This window comes from Juglans microcarpa x Juglans regia, chromosome 6D, assembly GCF_004785595.1.
Source record: "Juglans microcarpa x Juglans regia isolate MS1-56 chromosome 6D, Jm3101_v1.0, whole genome shotgun sequence".
Classification (NCBI taxonomy): Eukaryota; Viridiplantae; Streptophyta; class Magnoliopsida; order Fagales; family Juglandaceae; genus Juglans; species Juglans microcarpa x Juglans regia.
Window position 1 is genome coordinate 8,558,947 of NC_054604.1, and position 15,698 is coordinate 8,574,644.

Consider the following 15,698-nt stretch of genomic DNA (forward strand, 5'->3'; position numbering starts at 1 on the left):
CTCAACAATAAAAATAATAAAAATATAAGTATACTGATAAATATCAATTTTACAACTTAACAATAATAAAATTTTAATTTTAAAATAAATTCTAAATAAGTAAAAACGGATTGACTTTGTATTAAGTATCTTGAACGTTTATAAATCGTATCTTAACGGATTAATCCGTTTTGATTCGAACTAGTTAATATCAAACTCAAATCTACTAATTTCGTATCGTGTTCATGTTGGACTAAAGATTTGTATCACATGTTATCACCCTAAGTATTTCCTCTCCATGATACCACACAAATATATTTTATAATATATGTTGTAAAATAAATTTTTAAAAAATATAATCATGTAAAATATTATAAAACTGAATTTCACTCCAAAATCTTCTCTCTCCATTGCGCTTGTCCTGGAAAATTTTTCACTTTCTCGTTACTTCTCCCTACTGGGTCTCTCTGTTCTTCTTCTTCTTCTTGTGTATGAAAAATGCCACTTCAGGGACTCTTTCTCCGATGTTTCTCTAAGCAGACGGTTTCTTATCAGCAGCATCTATCGCCCAACAAAATCACTTCCTTCTTCTCCCATCTCCGCCACCATTGCCAATGCCCACAAAGTTCTCAGTCTCTCTCTAGAACCTTTGCTGCTGCTGCTTCTAAGAATACCGCCTCCTCCACGCCGCAAGAACCAGACCCCATTTCCCTCTCCCTCTCCTCCGAGCTCCTCAAAAACCCTGACTCAGAACCACTTCCAATCTCCCAAAGACTCCACCTAAGCTTCTCCCACATCAACCCAATACCTTCCTTGGTCCTCTCCACGCTCAATCTCTCCCCCGATGCCGGCCGTACGGTCCTGGGGGTTTAATCACTGGCTCATCTCCAACCCTAGTTTCACTCACACCGATGAAACTCTGTCCTACTTTGTCGATTACTTCGGCCGACGCAAGGATTTCAAGGCGATCCACGAAGTCCTCGTGAATGGAGTTGGACTCGCTGGGCCTAAAACCCTGGAATCTGCCATTGACAGGCTTGTCCGTGCCGGGCGGCCGACTGATGTGGTGTCGTTTTTCCAGAGGATGGAGGTCGATTACGGGCTCAAGCGAGACAAAGAATCGCTTTTACTTGTGGTTGAAAAGCTTTGTGGTAATGGGTGTGCGAGTTACGCCGAGCGAATGGTGAAAAACTTGGCAAACGAGTTTTTTCCCGACGAGAGAATTTGCAATTTGTTGGTGAAAGGTTGGTGCGTGGATGGGAAGCTTGACGAGGCCAAGAGATTGGCTGAGCAGATGTATAGGGGAGGGTTCGAGATTGGGACAATGGCGTACAACGCGATTCTTGACTGTGTTTGTAAGATTTGTAGGGAGAAGGACCCGTTTCGGCTTCATTCGGAGGCCGAGAAGGTGTTGGTCCAAATGGATGTTCATGGGGTTCCAAGAAATGTGGAGACCTTCAACGTGTTGATCACTAACTTATGCAAGATTAGGAAGACCGAGGACGCCGTGAAATTGTTTTATAGGATGGGAGAGTGGGGTTGTTATCCGGATGAGACTACGTTTCTTGTTTTGATTAGGAGTTTGTATCAGGCGGCGAGGGTGGGAGAAGGGGATGAAATGATTGATGGAATGAGGTCTGCCGGGGACGGTGGCAAACTTGATAAAAAGGAATATTATGGGTTCTTGAAGATTTTGTGTGGCATTGAGAGGATTGATCATGCTTTGAGTGTTTTCAAGAAGATGAAGGAGGAAGGCTGCGAACCCGGGATCAAGACTTATGATTTGTTGATGGGTAAATTGTGTGCTCATAATCGTCTCGATAGGGCGAATGCGCTGTTTAATGAGGCCAGAAAAAGAGGCATAGCCATGGAGCCTACGGCATACGCAGTGGACCCAAGATATGTGAAGAAGAAGGTGAAGGTTGTGAAGAGTGAGAAGAAGAGGGAGACACTGCCGGAGAAGATGGCAAGGAAGAGGAGACGGCTAAAGCAAATTAGATTGAGTTTTGTGAAGAAACCTAAACGAATGATGCGGCGAGCTTACTGATCTCATTTGTGTTTTTGGCACACTATGTTGGGATTATCAAGTGCTATAAAAATGGTGATCAGGTTTTCTTCTTTCGAGGTTTGAATCATTTGGCTGATGATTACGTTGTTCTAATTTTCTCTTGCTGTTTTAATCTTATGGTTTGCGACACTAGAAATAAAAGTTCTTGCACCATGAGGAATCATACTTTTTTTCTTCTTGTCAGCAGACTAAACTTGTTAGAATTGTTCTTTCTTTCTTTTAACTATCTTCATCTATGGAACCTACTTAGAAACCCAGAACTGTGTAACCTGTGTATGCAATATTTTGGTTGATCCTATATGCAGTTAGTAATAAGTTTTGCATTGGGCTTTTGAAACTGGATGGTGTTTCTTTTCAGCTGTACTTCTCCATGGCATGTTCAAGAGAAGGTGGGGGGGTGTCTGTTCTGTTTTTCATCATTTTTCCAGTCTACGAGTTTTAGTTGAGAAATGTGTTCTTTAGGTTCAACCTGAAGGCAATCTGTTTGTTTTGAGGTTGGATTTAGGTTCAACTTGTGGTACTTCTGCTTGGACTTTGGCATCTCTGGTTAAAGCATTTTGTCTGACAATTGGTCTGTTTCCTTTTTGATGACTTACGTTAGGATTACTGCCTTCGGAATGCTATGCTGTTAACAGTTTACACTTGGCACTTTTCAGGTTGGACTTTTTCTTTTTCTTTGTGTGTGTGTGTTTTTTTTTAATAGACAGCAATTATTTTTCATTTATAGAAGTTCCTGGCAAGGGCGGGATGGCCTCTCTTTTAAAGGGGGATTGAATAAAATCCAATGTAAGGGAGTTTATCTCCGTTTTGGTCATTGTAGCAGCAGATGGAGTGATGAGCTTAGTTTGAAGTTGATGAGAGATTTTGTGGCCTTTTGAGCGACCAGAATAATTTGAAGTGAAAATACGCCACAGAGATTCCCATCCCTGAAATGCTGTGCGATGTTATTCAGGCATTCTTTCAACTGCAATAAGAAAATCGCAGCTCTCTCTGTCTGCGGGATATGTGCCTTTATTTGTTTGTTTGCTGCTATATGATCCAGGATGGCATGTTTCTTTTGACGACTGTTTTCGCTAGAGCAGAATTGAATCATTTGGCAGATGATTATGGTCTGTTTTAATATAGACAGATGTATTAGCCTTTATTTATGTTATTAGAAGAATTTTTGTATTAGTCATTTTAGCTTGCATAATTAATGATCACTGTGACTCCAGCCAATGGAACGGCCAAAACTCAAAACTCAAAATCATTTATTTATTTATTTTTATTTTTATTTAAAAAAAAAAGAGAACTACACCTCTAAATTTATTAAAAGCCCTCACGAGGTGGAGGAAAAACCGTGGGACACAACAAAAATAAAGAACAGCAGCTAAAACAAAAAATACTATGCAATAGCCCAAAACAACCGAACCCGAGTCTTAGGATCTAATACTTGGGAGCCCCAACTCCATAATGATTTCTTGCAAAAGTCTCGGCAGACTTTCATCAGCACCAACCCTATAATTCAGACCCTCCTCACCCCTTCTAGCCAAAAAATTAACTGTTTGGTTACCTTCGAGCCCCAACTTGTCCATTCTAATCCGAAAGTCTCGGCAGACTCTCATCAGCACCAAACCTATAATTTAGACTTCCTCACCCCTTCTAGCCAAAAAATTAATTGTTTGGTTACCTTCTCTGAATTGATGCACCACCTGATAATTTATCCCTTCCAATTCTCTAAGGAGCTCATCCCAAAAATTCCATAAATATCACAAAGAGCACCAACGGGCAGCAAGCCAATCCACTTCCACCTTGGAATCACATTCAAGAATAACCTGTTGACAACCCATCTCCTTACAAAGAACCACCCCTTGCAGTAAAGCCTTCAACTTTGCCTCATAAGTACCGAAACCAAAGTGAGCGGAGAAAGCTCTCTTTACCTCACCTCTATGGTCCCGTAGCACTCCACCACCACAGCTTCCCGGATTCCCTCTGCAGCTACCATCAAACTTCCACTAGCTGTACTGAGGCTTAGTCCATGCCACTAAAATTGCTTTCTCAACTGGGCGATAATTATTCTGAATATCCAAAGCTCGCATGATCTGATCATCAAGCGGCAATAAGGCCCTTTTATCTTCAATCCCATTCACCACTTTCCCTAGCCATAGATGAACTGACAACCATACCCCCTCAACACTGTCATGGATGGACCCTTTCCGTCCTGGCCTTACAGCGTCTCTGCCATAGACGCCAAGTTAGAATGCTTGGCAACAACCCAATCAACAAATCCCTTTTAGTAGATTTTTTTCGTACAAGCCATCCATACTACTACGTGATTCCACGATAGCAGAGTGTATGCATGGTGCTCCCAGTGCCACAGTTGCCATGTGCCAAACCTTCTATGCAATATATCTCCTGAAGCAAGGACATGGACCAGCCTCTCCTTTGAGGAGAGACAACAATCACACCTAGAAGTTAGAACAATACCACGAGACTGCACTCTGTCATCTACAGACAAGCATTTGAAGCAGGTTCTCCACATGCAAATCGTGATCTTTTTAGGCAATAAACGATTCCAAATCCAGTCCATCCATGGAGAAATCTCACCCTTGACTCAGATTAATTCCCATGCACTAGCCAATGTAAATAGACCATCCTTTGTTTTTTTTTTCATATTAACACATCATTCCTTGACCTACCTGCACAAATTCACCTTTGCACTTCCTCCACAGTCTCCTCCCAAACTAATTGCTCTAAAAGCCCCGAGTTCCAATCATCTCCAATCCAGACATCTTTGATTTGCAGGTTAGGATTTCCCACCGTATTAACTCTGTCACATAAAGGGCCATTCAATACCCCATCTATCGAACTAGAACAAAGCTTGTCCCTCCCTCACATTGATTTTTACATGCTCACATACCTCCGAAATGACCGAGACCACTGACCTCCATAATCTCGACCTAGTTTGTGGGCAAGCCGCCAAGGAGACATAAGAAGCCAAGCCAATTTCATATGCCTAGCACGTTGAATTTTTGAGAAATCCCTCAACCCCAGGCCTTCACTTATTGGCTTACAAATACAGGACCAAGCACACTATTTAGTTTTAGCCTTCCCACTCTGTTCTCCCCCAAAAAATGTAGAAAGTACTGCATTAATCTTTTTAATAACAATCTTTGGCACATCCATGACAACAAGCAAATGAGAAGCCATACTAGACAACACATGCTTGAGCAAAATGAGCCTCCCACCTTGCGACAATAATTTCACCTTCCACCCCGCCACTTTTGATCGAACTTTAACAACCAACTGCTCCAAATGACAAGCCTTAAGCTTACCATTCACCAACAGAACTCCCAAGTATATCACAGGAAAATGACCCTCCACAAAACCAGTAATCCTCACCAGGCCACGTCTCCTAGTTGCACTGATGATCTTGGCAGTATATATGTCAGACTTCTCTTTACTAATCAGTTGCCCAAACCACTTCTCATAAATAGACAAAGTGTTCACAAGCCTTCTCAATGATCTTTTCTCTCCATTTAGAAAAATCAATATATCATCCGCATAGAGCATATGCGATATCAAAGGTGCTCCTGTGGGGTGATATGATTTCCCAATGCGCCCTTCTTCAAATTGCTTCCTTAGTAAACGTGATAAAAACCTCTTCCATCAAAATAAACAAATAGGGAGAAAGAAGATCCCCTTGATGAAGCCCTCTTCTAGGTTGGAAAAAACCTTTATAAGTACCGTTCATCATCACATAATACCATGGAGACTTCACACACTCCGTCACCAATTTACAAAACCTGTGAGAAAAACCAAAACCTGCAAGGATTGTGAAAAGAAAATCTCAATGCACCCTATCATATGCATTTTCCATATCTATCTTTACCATAATATTCCCTCCTTGAACCCTTTTATTAATGGAATGAGCCATCTCTTGTGCAAGAGAAATATTTTAAAAAACACTACGCCCAGGTATAAAAGCACATTGCTCAGGAGAGATCAAATGAGGCAATAATCCTATCAACCTATTCACTACGATCTTCAAGAAAATCTTGTACACAACCGAGCAAAGACTAATTGGCCGAAATTTATCAACACTCTTAGGATCAAGTACCTTTGGAATAAGGACAATATATGAAGAAGTATAAAACCTCGGCAACTCAAATCCATTGAAAAAATCTCTTACCACCTCCACTGCATCCTCTTTCACAATATCCCAGCAAGAGATATTAAAAGAAGAACCGAAAGCATCCGGCCCTGGGCTACTCTGCCTCGGAATGGAAAACATAGGTGCCTTAATGTGATGACCTAAGTTTGACTAGACATTTTTGTAAACTATTTAGTTGCCATAGTTGTTCAAGGGCCTTAGAATTTCTAGTTTCAAGGAGAAGCCTTAAGAGTTTTGGATTGAGCAATTTGAGCCCAAGTGAAGCTAATCCTAGAAAAGCCTTGTGAAATTCGGCCCCTATAAGGAAACCTAAGCCCAATGGCCCAAAGCCCATGATCCAAACCCTTGTCACCAGCGCCATGTGTCAAACATGTGAAGCACTATGTATCTAGTTCTGATAGTGGGCTGGGGGGGGGGGGGGGAGAGAAGTGTTTGGGAAGCCAAGAGATGGCTTGCACGCCTACCCTAGTGGGTATGCCACTTGTCATTCATGCATAAGGCTTCTAGAAGAACCAAATGACCAGATGACCTAGGGAAGACTAAGAGACATTCGGCCAAGCCCCTCCCACACTCCTCTACACCTCTTTGTTTGACACAATTTCAAGTTCCAAGAAAGATGTTCATGGAAAATGGTGCCTAGGGAAGACAAATAGATGTTTCCAAGTGATTTGCATGGGGAAACTGAAGGGACACAAGGGGATTTCGAAATTTGGCTTGCACTCATAGTTGTCTTTAAATTTTGCCACATATCAACCATACAATAAGCTTATGAAAGATAAGATGAAAATAATTTTGCACAAAGAGTAACCTACCCTTATATTTTCGACTACTACACTCACAAGCACAACCATCACTTACCACTTGTTACTCATGCCAAGACCTGCTTGTCGGGAAAAGGAAGAGGCATGAAGTGGTTTTACACATGTACTCTAGAGGAATACACACTTGTTAAAGAGAAGGGAAGGGCATAAGAGGGAAAAAGGAGTTTCAGCCAAAGGGAAAGGAGCCCCACACACCACCCATGCATGCCTCTTCCCAATGCAATCCAATGATGAGAATCTAAATAGTCATTTTCGGCTAGAAGGAAGGAAGAGAAAGGAAGAAGCCACTTGTCACACATGCTAGGGTTTAGAGGCAACCAATGGGAAGAAGAAGAGACTTATATATAAAGGGGATAGAACCACACGCCTAGGGATTTTCCTCTTGGCCATTTTTAGATTCTTGCATAAGCTCTTATCTTTTCCATATTTCCCCACACTCTCACTCGAAGATTTCTCACTTTCTCACACTTTTCTTCCAACCAAGCAAGGGAGGCTTGTTTCAAGAGAAAGATTTCGACATTCACAAGGAGGAACCACAGTAAGAACTCGGTCTCTCTTTGTTTCTACACACACATCACATTTTCAACTCAAGATGAGATTTGAATCTCAAGGGAGTTTGAATATGGTGAAACACACACAATTTCAACACTTGTTCATGGGAAACATATTAGGGTTTCCTAGAAATGGTCCAATTTGAAGAGGACGACACCTCTTCCGGAGAGAATCGTACCTAAGATGGTCATGATCTCACCCGAGCCCTCCATCTTGGAATGCCTAGAGACTATTGATTAGACAATCATCGAGATACTCTAGTTTATTGAGAAATTCAAACGACTCAAGAATTAGGATAAGGATGTACCTTAAAAAAGCGAGTGAAGCCCGAACCCTTTTGATGAAAAAAAAAAAAGAAAAAGAAAAAAGAATGCAAAAGTTGGGACCCCATTCCCCTTAAGAGGAAAGGCTTGTTTTGGAGTTTTGACACTTGGTTCATTTTGAGAAGGTCCCGTGTTTTCGGTGATTAAGAATACTTTACGCTTTTGGAAAACTATATATATATGATGCATGTTTCGGGAAAACGACAATGTCGGGTATTCTGTTTAGTAATGGTACCATGTGCTTTGCAATTGCTTATCGCATTATTTAGATTATCTGACTTTTATTTTTTTGATGCGATTTTTATTGTATACTGCTAGTGTATTTAGGTGCATTGCATCTTATATGTCATGCATGTAGGATGTGTACCCCAATGTTTCATGTCCCAACCCTCATAACGGGACTGATCGGTGCGTCAACCCCCACACTTAACCTCTTCCTCCATCAGCACTTGACATAAATCTGAGTTAGCATTCGCTAAAACCATAGTATTTAACAAAGACGAAAGATCAACTTGCTCTACATCCTGCGTAGCTGAGAAAATGTTTAAAGTAATCCACTGCCCCTGTGTGCAGCTGTTCTGGAGATCCCAACAAAGTCCCATCCACAAGCTGCATGTGTAATAACAGAAGCTTTCTGTCGTTGATTGACCACAACATGAAAAATTTTAGAACTCCCCCCCCCCCCCAGCCATTTCTTTTTGGCTAATTGGGCTAGTCTAATCTCTTCTCTTTTCTCCCAAACATTAAGTTCTAGCTTAGTGACAAGATAATCAACTTCAGTCTCCTTTGAGTAACCAAATTGGAGTTGTTGCTCAAGTTACTCTAACCTTTCTTCAAGCTCCTTTATATTTAGATCCACACAACCAAACACAACTTTATTCCAAGTACGAAGTTTAGTCTTAGTTCTTTTCAGTTTAGTCGCCAACTTCACAAGACTCGAACCATGAGTAGGCTTCTCCTAAACTTCATTCACAAGACTGAGAAATGATACACGAGAACACCACATGTTTTGAAATCGAAAGGGAGAATGACCATACCTTGTCACCACCCGTGCTAATCGAACCACCATAGGACTATGGTCTGAAGATTTCCTCTTAAGATACTCCAATTTTGCTGTCTCAAACTGATAAGAGAATGCATATTGACCAACGCCCTATCTAGACGTGCCCATCTTCTAGCATTACCCTCTTGGCCATTGCACCAAGACATGATATTACCTTGGCAACTCAACTCTATAAGGCCACAAGCATCTATGCAGTCATTAAAATCATCCATCGCTTGAGCAGATCTAGGAGAACCACCAATTCTTTCATTGTCCTCCCTAATTATGTTTGTCCCCCACAATAAGCCAAGGGTGATCATTCATATGGATAGCCACCAAACTCCCCCATAGATCCCTTCGTTTTGCCTGAGTGCACTTAACGTAAATAAAAGTCACTAACGTCTTTGTAGATGCCAACAAAAACCATCCAGTCAACATCTGATTAGACAAACTCAAGACTTCAAAAACATAAGGATTCCTCCATAACAACCATATTTTACCCCCCCCCCCCATCCCTTCATTACAACAGTAGCTATTAAAACCCAAAAAACTAGCTAACTACGACAAGTTATTCTCTCTTGCAAAAGGCTCGAAAAGAGCTACAATAGCCCCATTATACTTAGTAACCAAACTATGCAACCTACGTCTAGAACTACCCAACCCCCTTATGTTCCAAGCAAGAATGGCATCCGTCATAAATTTAATTTCGCAGTGCGGGTAGACAACCGTTGTGAGTGACGGTACAACCTGATTCTTCTCCTTATAGCTTAACGCAGAGCCATGATAATTCTCCGTGTCATACCCCTTCTGCTTTGCTAACCCTACAAGGTTTTCCTCCTCCTCCCATCAGAACTATGCGATGCTTGGACAGGCTCATCCTCCAAATGCGATTTCAGCACAATTCTACTTTCCATTTCTAAAGCTTCTGTCACCATAGCAGAATGACCACATTCCCCACCAGGCGTCATATGAGGGCCTTCAACATAGATGATATCCATCACAACCTGATTTGGAACCTTCTCCACTCCTTCGCTCAACTGATCATTTCCTACAGGATCTACTGGGACCACCTTTTGGATAGAAGACAGCTCATCAACATTTTCCTCACATGCACACCCTTCCAATGCCTCTACTTCATCACCTTCCAGAGAAACGACTAAAACTCTCATTCCTTCATCCCCCACCATTCTCTCGCCTTTCTCCTCCGCCATAGTATCCTTCAAGATCCCACTATCAGGCATCAAAGTCATCCCATCAATCATGACATTATCACCCTAAGCCTTGTTTGTCTTTTGTTTTTCTTGCCAAACTTTTTTCACACCCCCCTAGCATCATCCTTCCCACGGTATTGTGCACCCTCTCCAACCCAACAAACCACCGAAGTATGGCCCTGCCGACAACATTTTAAGCAGTAAAAACCATGTTTCTCATACCGAACTTCCTGCCAGAATTTCTTGTCAGCAACCACAATAGGAATCCCCTGCATTGATTCATCTGTAAGATCAATCTCCACACACATGTGAGCCCCCGATGCCTTAGTTCTGTACAGCGTAGCATTGTCAGTGCCCAAAAAATGTCCAAATCTTGTTGCCAGAATCTGCAAACAATCAGTGGGATACATATGCATTGGCAATCTTGCAAGAAAAATCCACTGTGGGGCTAACGTAGATTCCTTACATAGATCAAAATCCTTTGTTTGGCAAAACTTCCGAAAAACACACCCAGCCATGCACAAAGTCCCTCTCACTCTGCATCTAAACCAAAACATGATGCTCATCCATCACACTAACAATGGGAATATCAAGAATCCCCAGGACTTCATGATCGCTTGACGGATATCATCAATAGGTGGCCTAGATCTTACAAACTTCAGGATGAGCAAAACGAAAGTCTTTTGCGGCCTTTGACATCTTCAGCTCTGTGAAGACAAAACTAGGTTCTCCATCAACATCAACAGGATAACGCATCTGAAGCTTAAAAGACGATTGTGCCACTTTCTTGGACACGACTTGAACATACGATAAAGGACCCCTATCCCGTGCATGAGCCCCCCGCCGAGGAAGAAGGGGCGGAGGGTGACGCCAGGGGCTAATCGTAGGCAAGAAAACCAACAAAAGTCAAAGAAGGAAATCTCAGATTCTACGAAGTGATTTCAAAAGTCCTGCTTAGGTTCGAAAGGAAAAATCTCCAATGCTACTCTTCATTTAGCTCAAAATCATTTTTCTTAATCAAATGAAGTGAAAGTCATCCATATTGATGAGATTGTTCCTGATCAAAAGATCAATAGAGATATATATTAATTGCTTGGAAATGGAAAAGTACATATTAACATAGGTGGGCTAGGGTGTTAACATAGGTGGTCATGGTATATGCTCTGAATAAAAAGTGAAGAGTAATGCTATATACAATCGTAGAGTGCGCAAGCGCCGTGCAATCATTTTGAAAAAGAGTGTGATCTATTATTTAAAAAAATGATAGTTTTTTTTTATTTTTTATTTTTTATTTATTTTTTATGTGAGTTTCGTATTTACTCACTTTTTTCAAAGAGATTGCGCAGTACTTGTGTACTTCAAGACTGCAGATATCATTTCTCAAAAGTGAATAGATTAAATCCATCCATTTATCCAACTCAACCAATCTCACCCATTTATTTTAGGGGTGGCACTTCATGTTTTCGGGTTGTGTTCGTGTCGTATCAAGTCCTAAACATTCAATTATATGGATCAACATGAACCCAATCTGTTAACCTCAACGTGTCAAATTTTTAAATCATAACCCGACCCATTTAGATAACGTGTCACGTTGTGTCACCCGTTTTGACCCATTTACATAATTCATTTAAATTTATTTCATGTAAATGGGTAACTAACACACATAACCCATTTGATTTGATTAATATAATTTCATATAAAAGTTAAAATCTATATTTATTATGAGAAATGATTTGTACAAGCCACAATATCTTAAAAAAAAAAATAAGAATACCTACTAATAAAAAATATCAGTATTTTTCAAGTTTTAACATGTAATAAACCAATATTACAAATTAAACCCTACAATAACAAATATAAGCGTAGGTCCAAAATTACAATCCCAACAATAAAAATATAAGCATACTAAGAAATACTAATATTACAACTGAACAATAATCAACTTGTGATTTTGAAATAAAATCTAAACGAGTCAGAACATGTTGATTTTGGATTAAGCAGGTTGACGCGTTATTAACCCGAACCCATTAACATCAAATCCAAACTTACTAATTTTGTATCGTGTTCGTATTAAATTCATTAGTCGTGTCACATATTGTTACCCTTAATTTATTTACATGGCAAGATACATCCATTAATTTTCTTTGTGAAATATTATGTGTCCATACTTCAAGACTAAGTAATAATTACTCTCGAAGTAATAAAAATAAGTTTCAGCAAGATGGCACAAATACTTATAATGGCTTAGTGAAACTCATAGTGATAAGAATCATGTTTTGAATACTGCGAATAATAAACTAATGTAAACAACTATTTTTCGTATCTTATGGACTACCTATGTTACAAGTGTGGCAAGCCTTTCAATCTTATTGTAAACTGATCTATATTTTAACAAGTAATGCTACAAACTACACTGCTATCTAATTTTTATTTCGCTATATTAAGGCTGCGTTTAGATGTTGAGCTAAACTGAGATGAGCTAAGTTTTTTAACTTGTTATATTAGGTAATACTTGAAAAATATGAACTAATTTACTAAAATCTCGCAACATTCAAATAAGATTATCATTTTTGTTGGATAACTGTAATTGATTTTTTTTAAGGTTTGCATACTGATAAAAGAATATTCATTAGGTTCTACCCACGTTAGCATAGCAACGCCATGTTGAATAATAATATCTGTTTATGAAATTCAGAATTGTTATAAAAATGAGTAATGTTAGGTACAAGTTTCAAATAGACAAGCCTCATACATGCCATTTGTAAAAAAATGAATCTCACTAATAAAGAACAGTTTGTTTTACACTTTTTTAGATGGGATACACTTTTTCACGAGAGCTTGTATGCAACTTGTTTATTTGACGGTTGTACAAATCATTTCTCTATAAAAATATGCAGCATGTTTATTTTTTTAAATGTAGGATGTATCAATCGAGATGATAGATTAATCAGTAAGAACATATTTGGTACGTAATTTTCTTTTAATTTTTAAATTATTGAAAAAAAAAATTGCGAAGAATAAGGTAATAACTTAATGAGTCAAGCTGTAACTTTATGAAAGGAATTTTGCGCTCTAGTTTTCAGGGCTGAATTAAATGAAAAGTAGAATCTTGTTCTTGAAAAAAAAAAAAAAATGAAAAAGAACTAACCAAAGTGATATTTCTTACTCCACTTTCTTTGGATGTTGAATCAGCAAGACACCCTTTTGTGATAGCTTTCACAAAACTTGGATCCAAAACATCCACTATTCACATTCCGTCTATAGTTGCTGACCTTCAGTAAGTAAGGTGGTCGATGGAGTGTTCTTGTTCAAAACCAATATAACAGTCTGACACTACAATCAATTTCATACCCTGGAAACAGACAACACCCGATCAGCGGAGAATTATTACCAACACAGAATTAGTACTTGAAACTTACTTTCAACTCAATTCAACCCACAAACACAATTCACCCATGCATCTCACTCCCTTAATATAATTCAAATTTCCTTTCCTGTCTAACCGATAATTCCTTTACTTGTATCAAGAAGCAGCAATAATATGAAAACAATATGGAACGCTCCTATTATGAAAATGGATGGCAAATGAGCTTCAGGTACCCGACATTTCCTGTTTAAAACAGATGGGGATCCAGACGAGTTGCATTCTTGGGATCGAACTGAAGCAGCAAACTTACCAAGGCTGATAGATACGTACAACCCTTTATCCCATATCCCAGAGCTCTCACTTTTGTTTCATTTTTTGGGGTGTAATCAGTTTGGTTCGATCTGGTTTTAGACATATTTTGAAACTGAACCAGTCTAAGTTGGTTTTGGGATTTTGAGAACCGATACAGACCGATTCATCCAAAAAACTGAAACTTTCACTTTTTTCGATTTCGGTTCGGTTCGGTTTACAGGTATAATTCGGTTTTGGGCTTTTTTGTTGGGCTAGTTGGTTTTTTTGACCTAAATGAAAAACTTTTTTTACGCCAAACATGCAAAACATTATTTTAAAAAACACCAGGCATATAACTAATTAACCAAATAAACAAAATCTTAAAAAAAAAAATAAAAATACACAAACAATTGCAAATGCAACCACCAAAGTAAAAGGTTCGACTCCAAAGTATATAAAAAAATTATAGAATAACTCATTACCGACTACTTAGCTTAAAAAAAATAACAATTACGTGCGTATATATATATATATATATATATATATATATATATATATATATATATATATATAAAATGTACTCTTATACTGATAACCCTATCATATATGCAAGTATGTAACTTAATATATAAAGATAAATGATAACATGTTAAAAACTTAATATTAATATTCATATATAAGAGTAAGTTTATATCAAGGAAGCATAAACAATAAGATTAAAACTTCATGTTATATTAATTTTACAATATGTGTAATATATATAGCATAAAAATTTAAAATATTACAATATATATATAATATAAAAAATTAAATATATATATTTCGGTTCGGTTTGGTCCAATTTATTTTCAAATCTTGAAAACCGCTACAAACCGATTTTTAAATGGTTTTGGTTTCTAGGAACCGAAACCGACTGAACCAGTCCAGTTCGATTCAGTTGGTTTTTTCTTACACCCCTATTTTTTTTCCCTTTCATTCTGATCTTGCAGGATTTTTTGAGGTTCCATATTAATAAATTAATTTCTTTTAAGCAATTCAAAGGAATTAAATTGATTGTTAAGGAATAATCTCTCTTTCCACTCCGATGTGTTATTGGCAGAAAATGTTTGTCACACGTTTGATGAGTTAGGTATAAGGTGTTTTGCTATTCAGATGGGCATGTTTGGGATTTAGATCCTAAATCCAATCTGATTTGAGACAGATTTCAGGATTCGATATTCTACCTGGCATTGGCTTTTGGCTGGGTTTTCAGGTCCCAAACCAAACCCATTGCTTCCCAACTTTGCATGGAAAAACAATATTCAGTACATTAATATAAAAGAAGGGGGTGGAGGACTGATCTGCGTAAAGGCAATCAAATTTGACCTGAAGACCAGTCGAAGTCGATGGCAACTCCATGTGTGTGACCATCCGATCAGAGAAAGAGACTCTCTTCAGAGCATATAATTCGGACGTGAAGGTGTTACCCAGAACCAACCACCATGCTTCATCTTTTACCTGTGAAAGTGATTCCAAGCTCAATTTGTGTGACTAACCATTGTTATAATGAGGTGAAATTTACCTTTGGAAATCGAGGGGCAAACGCTCTCGATGCGTTCCGCTTGGAATTGATCTTCTCCAATTTGATGTTCAAAGTGGGAGCCTTTGCATCATCACTGCCATTTCTTTGAAGTTTTAATCTCACTTGAACACGTGGAAAATGTTGTAAATCCTGGTAAAACAAGATATGATAGATTGGGAACTACTGAAATCAATTGACCGAAAAATAAATTTATTGATATTCTCGCCAGCAGAAAAGAAGCAATGATGTCAATGCTACCCAGGTGTCACCTTTTATATAGCTCAAGTCAATGCTAACCCCAACACAAAAGAAAATAGCACCCAGAATAGG

General features: G+C 38.8%; 3 protein-coding genes across 3 annotated transcripts in view; 1 reads left to right on the top strand and 2 right to left on the bottom strand.

Moving 5' to 3' along the window:
- Positions 1-808: 808 nt before the first annotated feature.
- On the top strand, positions 809-3,224 carry LOC121234234 (pentatricopeptide repeat-containing protein PNM1, mitochondrial-like). The gene is made up of 2 exons (XM_041130105.1): positions 809-2,104; positions 2,775-3,224. The coding sequence occupies exon 1, from the start codon at positions 824-826 to the stop codon at positions 2,024-2,026; it is 1,203 nt and encodes a 400-aa protein (XP_040986039.1). The 5' UTR covers positions 809-823; the 3' UTR covers positions 2,027-2,104; positions 2,775-3,224.
- Positions 3,225-5,119: 1,895 nt separating this feature from the next.
- Positions 5,120-5,599, bottom strand: LOC121235358. Its single transcript, XM_041131707.1, has one exon. The coding sequence runs from the start codon at positions 5,597-5,599 to the stop codon at positions 5,120-5,122; it is 480 nt and encodes a 159-aa protein (XP_040987641.1).
- A 7,511-nt stretch (positions 5,600-13,110) lies between these two features.
- Positions 13,111-15,698, bottom strand: part of LOC121234209 (DExH-box ATP-dependent RNA helicase DExH14) — a 44,643-nt gene continuing 42,055 nt past the window's right edge. The window contains 3 exon segments of the mRNA XM_041130060.1: positions 13,111-13,501; positions 15,173-15,304; positions 15,369-15,518. Coding sequence (XP_040985994.1) covers positions 13,424-13,501; positions 15,173-15,304; positions 15,369-15,518 — 360 coding nt within the window. The 3' untranslated portion in view covers positions 13,111-13,423.